This window comes from Microcaecilia unicolor, chromosome 4, assembly GCF_901765095.1.
Source record: "Microcaecilia unicolor chromosome 4, aMicUni1.1, whole genome shotgun sequence".
NCBI classification, from domain to species: domain Eukaryota; kingdom Metazoa; phylum Chordata; class Amphibia; order Gymnophiona; family Siphonopidae; genus Microcaecilia; species Microcaecilia unicolor.
The window spans coordinates 246,362,223-246,381,163 of record NC_044034.1 but is presented as its reverse complement, the minus strand read 5'-3'; the positions used below and the strand labels follow the sequence as shown (position 1 = coordinate 246,381,163).

General features: G+C 42.5%; 1 protein-coding gene across 2 annotated transcripts in view; it reads left to right on the top strand.

The window, feature by feature from the left end:
- ATP10A (ATPase phospholipid transporting 10A (putative)) overlaps nucleotides 1-18,941 on the top strand; it is a 281,162-nt gene that overhangs the window by 111,762 nt on the left and 150,459 nt on the right. For both annotated transcript variants that reach the window (XR_003941956.1, XM_030201381.1), the window contains exon 3: nucleotides 12,731-12,816. Coding sequence is in view for 1 of the 2 variants with exons in the window: in XM_030201381.1 (XP_030057241.1) it covers nucleotides 12,731-12,816 (86 nt within the window). In the remaining variant the exon portion in view is untranslated. The remainder of the gene's footprint in view (nucleotides 1-12,730; nucleotides 12,817-18,941) is intronic.

Sequence of the window (18,941 nt, the reverse complement as noted above, 5' to 3'; positions counted from 1 at the left end):
GGGGCAATACAGGGTTAAATTACATGTCCAGAGTCACAAGGAGCTGCAGTAGGAATTAAATCTGGTTCCCCTGGTCCTTTTACTAAGCTGCAATAGGTGTTAACGTGCTTAAAATGGCGTACTGTGGGATGCATTCAGGCATTCTGCAGTAGCTCATAAGTACATAAGTAATGCCACACTGGGAAAAGACCAAGGGTCCATCGAGCCCAGCATCCTGTCCACGACAGCGGCCAATCCAGGCCAAGGGCACCTGGCAAGCTTCCCAAACGTACAAACGTGTGTGTGCTAACCATGTGCTAAAAATTACTTTTTTATTTTTTGGGAGGGGGTGTGTTAGGGAGTGGAGAGTGGATGTTCCTGTGCTAATCAGTTATTTTGCGGGGCTACATTACTTCATACTAACTGGTGAGCACAGGATTATCGCATGAACCCTTTACCACGTACAAAATATGTCAGTTAGTGCTCTCGTGGTAACTTTTTTTTTAATGGCTACGCGCTAATGGCAACATTAGTGTATGACCATTAATACAAAAAATGGAAAAGCAGCCATTTTACTTCTGCTGTACAAATAGTCTTAGTTTTTGCTCCAGCTTTAGTAAAAGGACCTTGATTGAATTTGGAGAGCCTCAAAACGGTAGGAAAAGGTGGTGTGTTTTCTTCCTATGCCTGAATTTTGAATGATATAGTTATTAGGTGTAAATAAGCAATCCCATGTGGAAAATGTTAGGTTTTCCTGGTTCTGTACCAATGTTCTCCAACTGTAACTCATTGTAATGACATAGAGATGCACCAGTTTTGAGCTTGCTGTAGTACTTGTAACAAGAGTCACATTGTGAAGGAGGAATCCAGTGTGTTTTTCTGTAATACTTTGCAGGCTGCTTTGCTTCCCCTTGCACAAATTGCCTTTGGACCACATTTCTGTTGCCTTTTCAAGGAGTGGCATTGTGAAATATAAATTCATGTTATATAAAATGTTGCATTAGAGTGTTCTGCCCCTTCTGCACTCTGAACTAGAGACCTGAACAGGGTTCGCTGGAATCCTGCGGAATCTGTGGGAATCCCTTCCAGGGCTGCGGGGTTCTCGTGGAGACAGAAGCAGCTTTGCAAGATTCCCGTGGGGATGGAAGCAGTTCCTGTGAGGTCCCCATGGAAGTGTAAGCTGCACTTGTGCCAACCTTTCATCTACCAAGTACCAAGTTCTTTGAGTGCCACCTCCTCCTTCTCTTTGCTTTAACAGTACAGATGTAGAAAGTCTTCCATTAACCCTCTCGGCTCCCAGGCTGATGCACAGGCCTAAGCTCTGGCACAGGCACGAGCATCAGAGGTCACCTGACCTATTGATGCATGCATGTGGCAAACTCTCAGCACACAGTGCCAGTGAGACAAGAGACAAGCCATACATGTGCGCACCAGAGTGTTCCGACTTCCATTTTTTTCTTGCTTGCAGTACTGCGGGCTGAACCCAGAGACCAAGAGAGTCGACTGGAATTTTGTATTTTTTTTAGGTACCACTTCTTGTGGGTGAGGATGGGTAAAATTCCAGAGGGGATGGGCGGGGATGGGTTAGATTTGTGTCCCCGTGCAACTCTCTACCATATCACTGTGCAAAAGAGATGCTGATAGTCATGTATGAATAAACAGAGACATCTAACACGCCCTAAGTTGTGGGTAAGGGTAGGCTTAACCATTAGGCAGAATAGACAGCAAGGAAGAACTGCAGTCGGGGCAGAACGATAGATCCTGACAGACATACAAACTCAAAGAACTATCAATGCCTTCCCTTATCAGTAGAGGGAATAGATAGTTTTCAAAATAGCTCATTTCAAAATAGCTCATTTTGGACTAGATTCTATATATGGCGCCTGAAAAATTGGCGCTGAAAATATTTCCGCCTAGGCGTATTCTGTAAACCATGCCTAGATTTAGGCGTGGTTAATAGAATATGCCTAGCGGCCATGCCTGCGCCTAACTCTAGGTGTGTCCATTTATGACAAGTAAAACTTGGTGTAAATACCGGCGCCTAAGTTAGGCGCAGAGCAGGTGTATTCTATAACTATGAACATAGTCTACCCATGGCCATGCCCCATTTTTGGCAGCACGCATTAGAATTTACGCACACCACTTTACAGACTACGCCTAGCAAGCTGTGCATGTAAATTCTAATTAATGCCAATTAGTATCAGTTGCTTGTTAAGTGGCAATTGATACTAATTGACTTAAATTGCATGTGCAAATCCAGAATACGACTTCATTTGCTTGCGCAATTTCGGTCATGCTATAGAGAATCCGGGGGCTTTTGGGAAATTGCCCTTTTGTGTGTGACTCTGTATATATATGTCATATTTACAAGTATAAAGGGCAATTCTATTAATACACTCCTGCGTTTACGAGCCCTATGTGCATTAGATTTAGATGTATTATTTATAATCCACCCTTATAAGAACATAAGTATTGCCATACTGGTCTAGACCAAAGGTCCATTAAGCCCAGCATCCTGTCTCCAACAGTGGCCCATCCAGGTTACAAGTACCTGGCAAGATCCTAAAATAGTACAATATATTTTATGCTACTTATCCCAGAAATAAGTAGTGGATTTTCCGCAAGTTCATTTTAATAATGGCTTAGAGACTTTTCTTAAACCCCGCTATGCTAACTGCTTTTACTACATTCTCTGGCAACAAATTCCAGAGTTTTATTACACGTTGAGTGAAGAAATATTTTCTCTGATTCATTTTAAATTTACTACTTTGTAGCTTCATTGTGTGCTCCCTAGTCCTAGTATTTTTGGAAAGAGTAAACAAGCGATTCACATCTACCCATTCCACTCCACTCCACTCATTATTTTATAGATGTCACGTCTGGCCGTGACCACCCTCAGACTTACCTTATTCCTGGGGGTCAGCATCCTAGCTGGCTCCTGTTTCTTCTGTCTGTCCTTTCTGAGCTAGCTCTGGCTCTCTGTGCTGGCTGCATCCAGCAGCATGACACTAATTGCTTCACTACACTACACCTGGGTGTGGGAAGCCTCTCTGTGTTTGGGGTGAAGCCTCTGTTCCTGGCTTGCTCTGTGTTTGGGGTGAAGCCTCTGTTCCTGGCTTACTCTGTGTTTGGGGTGAAGCCTCTGTTCCTGACTTACTCTGTGTTTGGGGTGTTGCCTCTGTCCCTGGCTTACTCTGTGTTTGGGGGTGAAGCCTCTGTCCGTGTTTGATCTCTGTTTGCTCTGCTGCCAGCCCAAGACCCTTGGCCTGTTCTTCCTGGTTTACTCTGTTCGCTCTGTTGCCTACCTTGAACCCTGCTTGTATATCCTGAGTGTATATCCTGAATCCTGCCTTGCCTAGTCTGTGTGCTTACCCTGCTTGTATTTCCTGTGTGTATATCCTGAATCCTGTCTCTCTGTCTAGCTAGTGTTTATTGCCAGGGCGTGGTCCCTGTTTCCTGCTGCTTCCTAGCTAGTGGGTTTACCCGCTGAGTATTCCCTGATCCCCAGTCTGCCTTGCTGGCATGTTGCCCTAGTCTTTGTTCCTATGTCTTGTCTCCTTGGTCTGCCGTCTGGTTCTTGCTAGTGGCTGTGCAGCAGCACTCCATCTGAGTTTAGTTCCTAGTCCAGTTTCCTCGATCCTCGGTGGGTCCTCTGGATCTCCAGTCCGGCCTTGGCGAGCAAGTCCTGTCGGCCGCCCGCACGCTGGAGCTCAACTCCAGTGGAAAGGTGGCTAAGCACAGGTGAAGCGGTTCCTGTTCTGCCGGTTCCAGTGGCCTACTTCCAGTCCCGAGTTCCAGTCCAGTCCTTCCGGACGTCCAGTTCCAAGGTGGTCTTGCCTGCTTCTGCCGCTCCTCGGCAGGGGCCCATGGGCTCACGATCCCCAGTGCTGCCTCGAGGACCTGACAGCATTCCAAGGGCCTCGAGAACGCGACAATAGACCTCTATCATATCTCCCCTTGCCATTTTTTCTCCAAGCTGAGCCCTAGCTGCTTTAGCCTTTCCTCATAGGGAAGTTGTCCCATCCCCTTTATCATTTTCGTTGCCCTTCTCTGTACCTTTTCTAATTCCACTATATCTTTTTTGAGATGAGATAACCAGAATTGCACACAGTATTCGAGGTGCGGTCGCACCATGGAGTGATACAAAGGCATTATAACGTCCTCATTTTTCCCCATTCCTTTCCTAATAATACCTAACATTCTATTTGCTTTCTTAGCCGCTGCCATACATTGAGCAGAGAGTTTCAATGTATCATCAACGATGACACCTAGATTCCTTTCCTTGTCGGTGACTCCTAATGTGGCACCATGCATGACGTAGCTATAGTTCGGGTTCCTCTTTCCCACATGCATCACTTTGCACCTGCTCACATTAAATGTCATCTGCCATTTGGATGCCCAGTCTCCCAGTCTCGTAAGGTCCTCTTGTACGTTTTGACATTCCTCTTGTACGTTTTGACATTCCTCTTGTGATTTAACAACTTTGAATAACTTTGTGTCATCAGCAAATTTAATTACATCTCTAGTTACTCCCATCTCTAGATCATTTATAAATATGTTAAAAAGCAATGGTTCCAGCACAGACCCCTGGGGAACCCCACTATCTACCCTTCTTCATTGCAAATACTGATCATTTATCTCCAAATAAGCTTGCAGTGGCCCTGGGTGGACGCTTCTCATTGTTATATAAGTACCCTTCTTGCTGCTTGTAGGAAACAGTTGGTTGCTTTGTGCTGCTTTCCTGTATACCCTTCCCAGAGATTTACAGTGAAGTGAGGGAGAGGCACAGACTTGAATTAATTCATCTGTTTACTTTATTATATACTTGGCACCAAAATGCCCCAATCTGGGGCTGTGTCCAAAAGATACAAGCAATGTTTACAGACAGACAGCTGGAGTTGTCTAAATGGTGGTGTATAAAGTTGCCAGACAGAAATTTAATCTGTAAATAATTGTGAACTTCATATCCCGATTTCTTGGATGTTGTGATTCTTTAGAGATGTGCCCAGGGCTCACACCAGCAGTGAGCAATAACATTTGTATTAAGGTCATTTTTATAAAGTTTCAAATGGCGATTAATTTTCTCTTTAGGAAGGGGTAAAAAATTATACAAATGTCTTGGAATCTTGGCATATTTTTCCTCTGAGTGTTCCTATAAGCTTCCAGTGCTTGTAGAGGTCTGAGGAGTCGTAAACATTAAAAGAGTGGATGTAATGTGCACGTTGCCCTTACACTAGCACCCTTCTGGCATCGGCTGGCGAGCCAGAACAAATTATAAAGCTTTCAGTAGTATTATGGACACCTGCTGTGTAAGCAGTTTCACTTTTTGATAGGATTCCTTCTCGAACACTGAATTTTTACTGACTTTAGGACTTGGAATCAGTCATCTTTCTCTGCTCCACAGCATGTCTTCTCGGCAGGGGCCACCTATTTTGTGACAGTAGAGACCTATTTAGAGCAGCAGGACTAGCAAGAGAATGCAGTTAATGTTAGGACCCCATGGTTTTGAAACCTTGCTGCTGAGCAAATGAGCATATAAAGTTTTCTAAGAACATAAGAATCTGGGGGTTAGAGTACAGACAGTGGAGCTAAGACAGACAGACATATTGAAAAGATCCTCAGAGACCTAGTAGAGCATTCCTACAGAAAGGACTTGCCTTCTGGCTGATGTCGTATTATACAGGGGTGTAACCAGAACTTGATTTTGGGGGAGGGGGCCCAGGGGTTTACTGAAGGGGCCAAACATTTCCTCTCAGTTTTCCCCTTGCTGCTACTACCACTTCAATTGCCGCCTCTGCCCCAACACCTCCCCCCAATCATACCTTTGCTGGTGAGGATTCTCAAACCCCACCAGCCGAAGACGCCATCTGCTGGAGGGCCGGAGCTGTGCTGCCTGAGGAGCAAGGAAACAAGCAGGCTGCTCCACCCTTCACTGTCAGCACTTCCACACATGCTCAGTTCAGTTGTACGGGCAGGGACTCTGGTGGCAAATCTCTTTGGCTGGCGGTGCTTGAGCATCTCCACCAGTCACACATTTAATGCCACAATTTTGGAGGGGGCCCAAGTCCACTGGTGGTATCTCACACTGAAAATGTATCTCCAGTGGTGTGTGCCCAGGAGGCTAGGTTAGGATGGCCATTGTTGGCAATCCATCATTAGAAATGTAAATGGCAGGTTGGTTTGCGAGTGTAATGATCACTTGGTAACTTGCCCACCTGGTGTGAAGATAGCAGACCTCATGCATCAGATGGAATTTCATACTGTGGTGAGGAGCAATTGGCTGACTTGCACATGTGGTACTAATGACATCACAAAGGTAAGCGGTATGTAAAGCTGAGAGGTTCAAATTTAGGCTTTTAGGTAAAAAACCAGAGATTCAGAACTCCAAGGTAGCAGTCTCAGAAATACTTCCCATTCCATGCCTAGGGCTTAGGTGGTAGGCAGAGCTCTGGAATCTCAATCTTTGGATGAGACAATTGTGCAGGAAGGGAGGGATTTAGGGTTTTTTTTTTCTTTTTAAGGAACTGGGCAACATTCTGAGGGAAAAGGAGCCTATTCCAAAAGCACAGGCTTCACTTAACCAGGCTAGATCAGGCTACTGGTGCTAACCTTTGAAAAGTAAAGAAAACAATTTTAAATTAGGTCTTATGGGAAAGCCAACAGTTGCTCAGGAGCACATGGTTCTGAGTAAAGTAAAATGTGAAAGTTATAATATCCCAATGGAGAGTGGAGGAGGAGTCTAGTGTTTGGAGCAGAGGGCTGATAACCAGATAAACTAGGGTTCAAGTCCTACTTCTCCTACCCGGACTCCTTGTGATATTGGGCGAGTTATTTTATCCTTCCTTGGCTCCGATACGTTAAATTGCAATTCTACTTGGACAGGCAAACAACTTGTGTACCTGAATATCTCACTTACCTTTAGCTCCAATTTGGAAAGGGTGAGTAATTGCATCTGAATTCCAAATCTTAAAACTGAAGTAGCCTGGGAGTGTTTAACAAAAGACAGAGAAATGATTCCAAATCAACTATCAAACATCAGCTACTACAAAGGTTGCAAGTACGAATGAAAATGAAAACGTACTTTAAATGGTTTGTATGTGAATGGTGGAAGCATAGGAGCCAACTTTTCAAAATGATTGGGGGTGCTGATTTTTTTTTTTAACATGTGGTGCATTCCCCCCCTCCCCCTCTCTGTTCATATCCAGCAATTCTCCTTTCTCCCCTGCCCTCTCCTCCATCCATGTCCAACAAGTCTCCTCTCTCCCCTGCCCTCTCATCCATGTCCAGTGATTTCTCCTCTCTCCCCTGCCCCTCTCTTCCATGTCCAGCAATTTATCCTCTCTCCCCTGCCCTCTCATCCATGTCCAGTGATTTATCCTCTCTCCCCTGCCCTCTCATCCATGTCCAGTGATTTATCCTCTCTCCCCTGCCCCTCTCTTCCATGTCCAGCGATTTATCCTCTCTCCCCTGCCCCTCTCTTCCATGTCCAGCGATTTATCCTCTCTCCTCTCCCCTCCATGTCCAGTAACTTGCCCCAAACACCACCTGCCCCTTTTCAGCCCCCCTCTTCTCCGAGTGCCAATCCCAACCCCAGCCCGACCTCTTCTCCCACAACAGTCCTCCGTCCTTGCCTTCCTGCCGCTCAGAACTTAAAACTCATCTTACCTCGGTCCCAGCAGCAGTAAAAGACGAGCACGAGCAGGCTCGTATTCAGCTTTTCTTTCTCTCTCAGCTCTGGTCCCGCCCTCATTTCCTGTTTCTGCGAAGGCGGGACCAGAGCTGAGAGAGAAGGGAAGGCTGAAGACGAGCCTGCTCGCCTTTCACTGCTGCTGGGACCCAGGTAAGATGAGTTTTAAGTTCTGCGTGGCAGGAAGGCAACGCGGGTTAAAATATTGGGGGTGCTTGAGCACCCACAGCACCCACGGAGTCAGTACCTATGGGTGGAAGTCTAAAAAATAAAACTGCAAAGTCTGAATGTATAGCAGTAAAGGAAGAGTTATAAATAATAGGTATCTCAGGGACCTAATGGAAAGAGGACAATCAATGGGGTACCATGATTCCAGAATACAAATTATATTGAACTGAGAGAGAGAACCAAATTTGTGGAGGAACTAGCGTTATATGTAAAGCATGCCATAGTCCAAGCAGGATAAAAGTTCTACAGGAAACAAAATGCAGTGAACGGATTTTTATTTTATTTTTATTTTATTTTTGTTACATTTGTACCCTGCGCTTTCCCACTCATGGCAGGCTCAATGCGGCTTACATGGGGCAATGGAGGGTTAAGTGACTTGCCCAGAGTCACAAGGACCTGCCTGTGCTGGGAATCGAACTCAGTTCCTCAGTTCCCCAGGACCAAAGTCCACCACCCTAACCCTTTAGATTGTAAGCTCCTTTGAGCAGGGACTGTCCTTCTATGTTAAATTGTGCAGCGCTGCGTAACCCTAGTAGCGCTTTAGAAATGTCAAGTAGTAGTAGTAGCACTAGGCCACTCCACTCCACTCCACTCAAGGAGTTCAATCAAGGTTCAGAAAACACGCAACTTTATTAAATAATGACCCGACGTGGCCACGTTTTGCCTCCCAAGAGACTGTGTCAGGGTCCCTTAGGACCAGTGCATTTTTTCCAGCGAAAAAGGTGCCAGTACTCAAATGCCAGTCCACCCTTCAGGGGTGGGGTGATCACTGAGGGATGCACCCCACAATAACCAGGTCCCCTGCAACCAGTCACAGAATCTATGACAAGGCAGAATGCCGTTGTATCGCTCCATGGTGCGACCGCACCTGGAGTATTGTGTTCAGTACTGGTCTCCGTATCTCAAAAAAGATATAGTAGAATTGGAAAAGGTACAGCGAAGGGCGACGAAAATGATAGTGGGGATGGGACGACTTTCCTATGAAGAGAGGCTGAGAAGGCTAGGGCTTTTCAGCTTGGAGAAGAGACGGCTGAGGGGAGATATGATAGAAGTGTATAAAATAATGAGTGGAATGGATCGGGTGGATGTGAAGCGACTGTTCACGCTATCCAAAAATACTAGGACTAGAGGGCATGAGTTGAAGCTACAGTGTGGTAAATTTAAAACGAATCGGAGAAAATTTTTCTTCACCCAACGTGTAATTAGACTCTGGAATTCATTGCCGGAGAACGTGGTACGGGCGGTTAGCTTGACGGAGTTTAAAAAGGGGTTAGATAGATTCCTAAAGGACAAGTCCATAGACCGCTATTAAATGGACTGGAAAAATTCCTCATTTTTAGGTATAACTTGTCTGGAATGTTTTTACGTTTGGGGAGCGTGCCAGGTGCCCTTGACCTGGATTGGCCACTGTCGGTGACAGGATGCTGGGCTAGATGGACCTTTGGTCTTTCCCAGTATGGCACTACTTATGTACTTATGTACTTATGTACTTATGGTGTGTAGAGCCTGAGCTCTTTCATTAAAACTTGGGGACCATGAGTCAATTTTAGCAGACAATGGAAAAGGTGTCAGTACTCAGTACCCCCTCAAAAAACCCCTGCTTATATCCAGTGCATTTTTTCTATCGAAAAAGGTGCCGGTACTCAAATGCCAGGCCACCCTTCAGGGGTGGGGTTGATCAATGAGGGACCCACCCCACAATAGTCAGGCCCCCTGCAACCAGTCACAGAATCTATGACAAGGCAGAATTGGTGTAGAGCCTGAGCTCTTTCATTAAAGTTTGGGGACCATGGATCAATTTTAGCAGACTGGGGAAGGTGCCGGTACTCAGCACCCCCAAGTGCCCCCTCAAAAAAAGCCCAGCTTAGGACACATAACACCTAATAGTAGATAACATAACAAGCAACAGCACTGAATCACTCCCAGTAGCTGGTATGTGTCCTAAGGGACTCTAGTAGTGAAAAGTAAAGCCCCTGACATAGCCTCTTGGGAGGCGAAACTTAGCCACATCGGGTCGTTAGTTAATAAAGTTGTGTGTTTTCTGAACCTTGATTGTGATCCGTTCTGTTCCTTGACTGCTGTGATTTACAGGTCTTTGTTGCCTTTCCTCTCTTGGTTTAGAATCTCTGGATAGACAGTCTGATGTGCGAGCATTTAAATGGCAGATGAAATTTAATGTGGACGTAGCGCAAAGTGCATACAGGGAAAAATAGTCCTAATACAAAATGCTAGATTCTGAGTTAGGAGTCCCCACCCAAGAAGATGTTGGAGTCATTGTGGACAATACCTTGAAATTTTCAGTCCATTGTTTTCGGGCTACCAAAAAAGCAAGGATATAATTAGGGATTATTCAAGAAGGATTGGAAAACAAAACTGAAACTATCAAAATGTCTCTGCATATGTCTCTAGTGCAAACACACTTTTGAGTGTTGTGTGCAGTTCTGGTCACCTGATCTCAACAAGGTTATAGCTGATCTAAAAGAGGTTCACAGAGAGGTGACAAATGGGGATGGAGCACTTCTCTTATAAAGCAAAGCTGCAAAGGTTAGAGTTTTTCAGATTGGAAAAAGGACTGGGAAAGGGGATATGGCACAGTCATAAAATCACGTAGAATGATTACATAGAGTATGGTTATTTAACCTTTCAAACAACACTTGCAAACTCAAAAACACTTGAAATCTTGGATGTAAATCAAATCAAATGGCTAGTTCTGTTTTCAAAAAGCCTTGAAAATGAGGATGTTTTAAAATACCTTTGGTGGTGATCTTCTGAGGTTTTATTATGAATATTGATGGGTTTAATTTCAGTTGTCTTATCTGTTTATTGTATTATACTTTTTTTTTTCTATTTGTAAGGCGGTATATCAAATTATTACATCAAATCAAACACTAAATCAAGAGGATATTCCTTAAAACTAATGACCAGGAGATTGAAAACAAATCATAGAAAGTTGCTTTTTTTTTCACACGACACTTAATTAAGCTGTGGAATCTGTTCACAAAGGATGTGGCCAAAGTGATTTAACATAGCATTATTAAAAAGAGGTTTAGACAAGTTTCAGAAGGAAAAGCCCATAAAATATTATTAAGGCAGATAGACTGTGGAGAGCCAGTCCTTATTCCTGTTAATGTGCTTTGAGAAGTAGATCTTTGAAATCTGCTGGATACTTATGGTGTGACCTGGCCGCTGTCAAAGATGGGATGTTGGGCTCGATGGACCTTGGAATAACTCAGCATTAGAGAATGACACAGGGACAAAGTTTTTGTCCTCATACCCGCGGGCTGCATCCTTTTCTGCACAAGCCTTGAACATTTATGATTTTATATTTAAATATTTTTTTTAATTATAAAAAGGAACAATATTTTGTACAACTGTTTATAAATCACAAATAGGAAACAATAATAACGAGCAACTGAAATAACACCCCTCCGCCACACTCCACCCTTTCAACCCCAACAATATCTGATTTATATTACCCCAAGGAACCCTAGTCCACCCTGTTAAAATGTCCAGGGGAAGAGCAAAAGCAGAGTGCAGATGTACAAAACTCAAAGTACTGGATTTCAGACATACTGATTTTGGTAAGTATCAGTGTTGCACGATAAAGTCCTGAGTGAAACCCCACTTCTTGTGTAGACTCCAAAAATCAGCAGTAAAATCCAGGGCTGTGAAGTCAGTTGGAGTTGGAAGCAATTTTGGGTTGAGTTGGTAAAAATATACCGACTCCAGCTTCGTAATAAAAACTTACAACATTATATAATATGTGGTAAATTTATCAATTTAGAGGAGAAAACCACCGAAGTGGAGGAATAAGAAAAACTTTACGGAGCACACAAAACAGTAGAACATTAGGGTCCACAGATGAGTCTTCCAACACTTAACCACTCGTAAAACTGGTGGATTCTCAAGAATGTTGTTTATTGAAGAACAGTTAAGACCTGACATGGGACCATGTTTCAGCTTGAAAAAGCCTGCTTCAGGGGACTGTAAACAATACAGTAATATATAAATATATAAAATCATAAAGGAACCGTAAAAATATAAATATACAGATATATAAATAAACAAAGATCTTTGTTTTTATGATTCTACATATTATTGTATTGTTTACAGACCCCTGAGGCAGTTAAATTACTCTTGCTAGACTACTGCTAGGGGTCACAAGCAGGAAAAGGAGGGACTGGGGATCACTGCTGTCCCAGGCCCACCAAACCACAAGGGAAAAATGAAGGTAGAGACAGGAGGGATCGGGGGTGGGGGAGTTTAGACGAGGGTGTGTTTGCAACGGTCCTGATCGGGGATGAGGGGTGTCTTCAGAGGAATGGGACAGCACATATGGCCCATTTAACTGCTAGTTGAGAACATTGGGCTGTGGCTTTGTGGCCTGATGCTTGGGGATGGAAAAATATTTCCAGCTTTTTGCTGGACTAACATGGCTTTCAGTGTTCACTGGAAGCCATGTTGTTACATTTGCATACTAATGAGCTGTTTTACATGTTTGCATCTCATTAGCATGAACCCCATGATAACTTAAGCTACCATACATTACTTTAATAACTTGTGCTTTTTAACATATGTTGGGGGCAAATAATATTCATTATAGCCGTAACACAACTTGATAACTGCTCCCTAAATGTTTTATTAATTGTATATCGACTTTGTTCATTATCTTTGTAAGGCAGCGAAAGGAGAGAGAACAGAGAAAAAAGGAAACTAGAGAGAAGATATTTAATCAAACAGAAATGTGTTAAAAAAGTGCAGAACTACTTGAAGCTCAGAATTAATACAGTAGATTAAACTGTGAAATAAAACTAATGATTTTATTTTATATTTCAGGACTCTGACTTTGACCCTATCAAGTTCAGCAGTGTCATTGAATGTGAGAAGCCAAACAATGATCTTACTAGGTTTCGAGGGTACATGTGAGTATCTATTTAATATACTTTTGTTGCCATTTTATTCTGATGGAAAATCTTGTTTGTACTGAATCTTTATATTCTACTGCCAATGTGACCTTCCTCCTAAGGAACTACCGTAGACATCCACTGGACAGGAAAGGACTCTCTCCATGTATGACAAATGTTTAGAAGAATATCTGAGGGATTCTTAAATCTTAAATAAAGATACATTCATAAGAAGATGAGAGGTGCCGTGCTGAGACAAACCAAAGGTTCATCAAGCCTAATCCCGCTTCTGATAATTTGTTGGAAGAACTTGGCAGATCCTAATAGGCATGTTATTTCCTATTGCTTACTCCTAGAAGAATGAAGGGGTCATGCTCATTTATCTGGTTAATAGTTGGTGCAACCTTATTTTTTTCCTTTCCAACCCAACAGACGTTGCAAGGCATTATACAAAAGGAGTTGAGAAATGTCTGTTCTTCTGTCTGAGGGCAAAATATCTGTCCAAAATTTAATGGAATGGGATGAAATTTGATATGAGGAAAAAACAGGTAACAGAAAGACTGAGTTAAAAAAATGAACCAGACTGGAACAGAGGGTTCCAAAAACAATAAGACCCCCCCCCCCCCAAAAAAAAAAAAATAAACAGTCCAATGCATTTCTGTGGAAGAAGGTGTTTTAGTTGCTATAGCATAGAAACTTATAAAAGCAAAATATAATTCTTCCTTTAAAAATGCATCGTCCCCTTTCTGTACTCTCCCAACTCCCTAAGCTGTCCACCCCTCCCCCCCAATCCCGTAACTGGTCCTCTATCCTAAAACTGACCAAACTGGAGTGGAGGAGTAGCCTAATGGTTAGTGAAGTGGCATGAGAACTGGATTTGGTTCCCACTGTAGATCCTTGTGACTCTGGGCAAGTCACTTGTATTTATTTATTTGGATTTTGCTCACACCTTTTTCAGTAATAGCTCAAAGTGAGTTACATTCAGATACACTGGGTAGTTTCCCTGTCCCTGGAGGACTCACAATCTAAGTTTGTACCTGAGGCAATGGAGGGTTAAGTGACTTGCCCAAGATCACAAAGAGCAGCAGTGGGATTTGACCTGGCCACCTCTGGATCTCAAGACCGGTGCTCTAACCACTAGGCCATTCCTCCACTTTAACCCCTTATTGCCCCAGGTACAAAAAAATTACCTGTATATAATATGTAAACTGTTTTGATTGTAACCACAAAAAGGCAGTATATCAATTCCACCCCTTTCTCTTCCCTTTCCAAACAATCCAAAAACTTTTCCCACTCCACCACCATACAAACTGCCTCTAACCCCCCAAAACTACCTTCCATAATTGCTCCACCACCCAAATTGCCCTCACTCCCAAAATTATCCCCCCACAATTGTCTCCCACTCAGTAAATAGCCACGGTCTTTAAAACTAGCCCCTACAGTTGTCCTACCACCCCACAAATTGCCCTGGCCCTCAAAACTACCCCCTCTCCAACCACCTTACCACTCTGCAAATTGCCTCATTCACTGCCTGACAAACTGCCCCACCCATAAAAAATTACCCCCCCCCCCCCCCCACACACACATACCTGACTCAATACACACACGTGCACACACAGGAATTGGAAAGAATTTCTTGAACATGCTCTGAATTCTTTACCCACTTATGTTCTACTGTCCTACTAGTCTTGATCAACTTTTCTGGCAATAAATTCCATAGCTTACTAGTGGTTTACAAAAAACACTTAGTATAATTTGATTTAAATCTGTTACTAGTCAGAAATCAATTCATAACAGTAGGATTTTTTTTTTTTGATAGTGTAGCATGAATTGAGGACACGAATTGAGGTTGAAGGGAAGCCAACTCAGAAATAATGTCAGGAAGTATTTTTTTTACTGAGAGGGTAGTAGATGCTTGGAATGCTCTCTCGTGGCAGGTGATGGAGATGAAAACCATAACGGAATTCAATAATGCATGGGATAAACACACAGGAATCCTGTTTAGAAGGAATCGATCTAAAGAATCTTAGTGGAGACTAGGTGGCAACACTGGTAACTGGGAGGCAAAGCCAGTGATGGGCAGACTTTACGGTCTGTGTCCTGATCGTGGCTGGATAGATTTGGATGGGCTGGAATGTAGCTTTTCAAGGACTTCTATGATAGCTTCAGAAGTTTTAGAACAAGAAGAGTGCCAAATAGACTTCTACGGTCTATGCCCTGAAAGTAGCATGGACAAATCAAGATCAGGTATACATATGTTGTATCACCTCATACCTAATGTAATTTATTTATTTATTTAGATTTTGCTCACACCTTTTTCAGTAGTAGCTCAAGGTGAGTTACATTCAGGTACTCTGGATATTTCTCTGTCCCAGGAGGGCTCACAATCTTAAGTTTGTACCTGAGGCAATGGAGGGTTAAGTGACTTGGCCAAGATCACAAGGAGCAGCAGTGGAATTTGAACTGGCCACCTCTGGATTGCAAGACCAGTGCCCTAACCACTAGGCCACTCCTCCAACTAAACTAATGAGTTTATCTTCTAGGGCAAACTGGATGGACTGTACAGGTCTTTACCTGCCATCTCTTACTATGTTACTATGTAACTGTTCCCTATTAATTTGTTCTGTACCACTCCTAATTCTATAAATCTCAATCATATCCCTTCTGTTGTCTCTTTTTTTCAAGTAAGTAAAATATTAAATACCATTATAGAAACATGAAAAAACTTAGTCAGTGTTTGCAAAGCTTTTGTATACTAGTGCTTGTAGTATGTGAAATAAAGTCCCAGATCTACATGCAGTCATGGGAGAGGCTTGCTAGGATACTGCGGCAATCACAGAGATGTGGAACAGAACTGAAGGGTATATAAGATAAGGAGGGAAATGCTGTGGGTTAACCTGGGTATGGGTTAATATATAAAAATGGAATGGAACTTCAGTTTCTATTGGGGTGATATACAGATCACATTTGGAAACAGAAAAAATGGATGGAGGGAAATTGATGTGGAAGGAGAGGTGCTATTGGTAGATGATTTCAGTCTAGTTTAGTTTTAATATAGCGCACCAACAGTGCGTACCATCTTGGAGGTTCACAAATTTACAAAATCAGCAAATAAATGAAAGGACCTACAACCTCAATAGGAAAGAGGAATGGGAGATTAGAGAAAGCGATAATAGAGTCAACTTAAAAAAAAAACAAGAAAAGAGTCAGATGTCTACAGTAGAGCGTTTACAGATGCCCTAACTCAGCCAATATCAGAATAAGCATCTTCAAAAAGAAATGTCTTTTGGCCCGATTTAAACTTACATTATTTATATATGTATCCGATTTGTAAACTACTGGAAGGTTTGGTTATACATTACAGAATGTATGTACCTGATCTGCAATTTGTAGTTCGTGTGACTTTTTTTTTTTTTTTGTAAAGTTGTAGCCAACACTCAGATACTCTGGTTATCCAGAACAGGAATTATCGACTCCTAATTTTTTCATTTTGAGAAATGTACCAATTTGTTAAATATTGAATGGGACATGAATTGTGGTGTCATCTAGAGGCAGGGTGTTCTGAATCCTCTGTTTTGGTTAACAGAGTGCACATATTAAGGGAAATGGGAGGATATAGGACCTGGCACTTACAAATGGAGACAGTGCTTCTGATATCCTAATGCATAACCACCTGGGATTCATTAATAACTGGATGGTGTGGTTCAGTATTAAAGCACAGGTAGTAGTGTTTTTTTTTTTTTAAAGACTGAAGGTCCTAGATTTCAAGAAAACTAGCTTTGTGGAGAAGGGTGGAGTAATGCAAGAAGTCATTGGTTGGGAAAAGCTTAGGAAAATAGAAGAGTAGTGAGGAGATTTTGTAAGGCCAAAAAATCGTGTTGGAAAAGTAAATAAAGGTAAGAGGAAAAAAGAAGCCTCTGTGGTTTTCTAAGGAAGTGGTTGAAAATATAAATGAAACAAGGTTAGCTTTCATAAATTACAAGAGATTACAGAAAGAAGACAGGCAACAGTATTTATTAAGGCTAGGGGAAGCTGGGAAAGTTAGATCAAAAGCACAAATGCAAAAATAAACAGTCCAGAAAAAGTAGAGGAGCATGACTTTCTTTAAAAAAAAAAAAAACCCCGATGATAATAGGAAGAAAAGTGAAAGTGGGGTTATTTAGAGTATGACAAGGAGGATGCAGACTTGTTGAACCTGAGGAAGGATTTGGATAGGATCATGGAAAACTCATAAGTAAGAATAGGAATGAGGAACTTGGGGGGGGGGGAGGGGGTAGTTATCAATGTGGGTTACTGTTATGATGGATTATCCCAATCAAAGAACGTATCAATTTCAAAGCCAAGACTTTAATCCATAAGTTAATACATGGAGAATCTCCGAACTATACTACTACTACTTAACATTTCTAGAGCGCTACTAGGGTTACGAACTATATTTATTTATTTATTTATTTATTGTTTGCCTTATATCCCACATTTTCCCACTCATGCAGGCACAATATGGCTTACAAAACATGAAATAAAATTACAGAATAGGAAGCTTAGAAAAGTATACAAGGACTAAGCAGGGGGAAAAGCATCTAACAGGGTGAACTAGCAGGGTAAGAGACAGGAGGGGTGTATCAGTCAGCGGTAGAAAGTGAGGGGTAGGTCTTGGCAAAGAAGTATGTCTTCAACAACTTCTTAGAGCGTGGTCCGCTTGAGTTTTGAGGTGTTGCGGAAGAGCATTCCAGTGCTTAGGGCTCCAGTAGCGGAAGGACGAGGCGAAGATCTTCTTGTACTTGACACCCTTACAGTTTGGGAAGTGCAGATGAAGGTAAGAACGAGCAGCAGGATTGGCGTTCCTGGGTGGGAGGTCGATCAAGGGGTGCATATACTCTGGGGCAAGCCTATAGATGATTTTATGGGTCAAGGAGCAGAGCTTAAAGGCAATGCGCTCCTGTACAGGCAGCCAGTGTAATTTGAAATGCAAGGGTTCGGCATGTGCAAAGCGTCGTTCTCTTAGGATGAGTCTCGCGGCAGTGTATCATAAATCTGGTCGACCTTCCAGCAAGAAACATGTCTGTATCCTCACGAAAGTACCTCAACCTGCACTACCCCAGCTGTAAAGGTCTCAAGTACAAAACTTATTATGGATCCAATTTCTCCTTCCTGGGCAGCCGTCTATGGAACGCTCTCCCTAGACCTATCCGAGCAATCCATGACCACCTACCATTCAGAAAAGCACTTAAAACCCATCTATTCAAACAAGCCTACCCAAAAGACCCAGATTAATCTCATGAACCCATCTACCTTACATATACTGAAGAGAAAACGACATTGACCCAGAATCTATCTCCCACCTTACCCTCCTCTCTCTATCACCTGTCTCTACCTACCTACCCACCCATCCATTTACTACCCATCCATCCTTCTATTATGTTGTACTTAATTTCCTACTTTACATAACAAAATTCTGTGTTACCTATTACTATGCAAGCCGCATTGAGCCTGCTTTTAGTGGGAAAGTACGGGATACAAATATAATAAATAAATTTATTTTACCACTAACTCATTCTGTTTTAGCACAGGTCCCATTTTATGCAATGTGACCTAGTTACTAATATCCCAGGTTAACAGTAGCCCATGTTGATAATGTCCCCCTGAATGTAGTTAAGCAATGGGGCTGGACTGGATACACCCAAAGCTATTTTAGATCCAGACCTAGTGGAATGCAGAACTTGATGGAAAGGGTAACAATTTTGGGGGCTGCTTCGCAATAGTGATCATAAGGATCAAATTTGAGATAACTGGCGTGAAGATGTTAAGGAGATATACTACAACAGCATAAACGTTCAAAAGAGCAGCTATGACTGGTACTTAATTTCCTTTCTTTTTGTTATTTCAAAATTAATAAAAATGATCGAACACAAAAGAGCAGCTATGATAAAATGAGGAAAATTGTTTTTAAAAAAAAGCTAAATGGAGCATGCAAAAGCTAAGAGTTTAAGGGCCCTGTTTACTAAGCCACACTAGAGGCGTGTTAGCGTTTTTAGCATGCGCTAACCATTAGCGCATGCTGTGTAGGGACCCACAATATTCCTATGGGTGCCTACACAGTGCGTGTATGCACTAAAAACGCTAGTACACCTTAGTAAACAGAG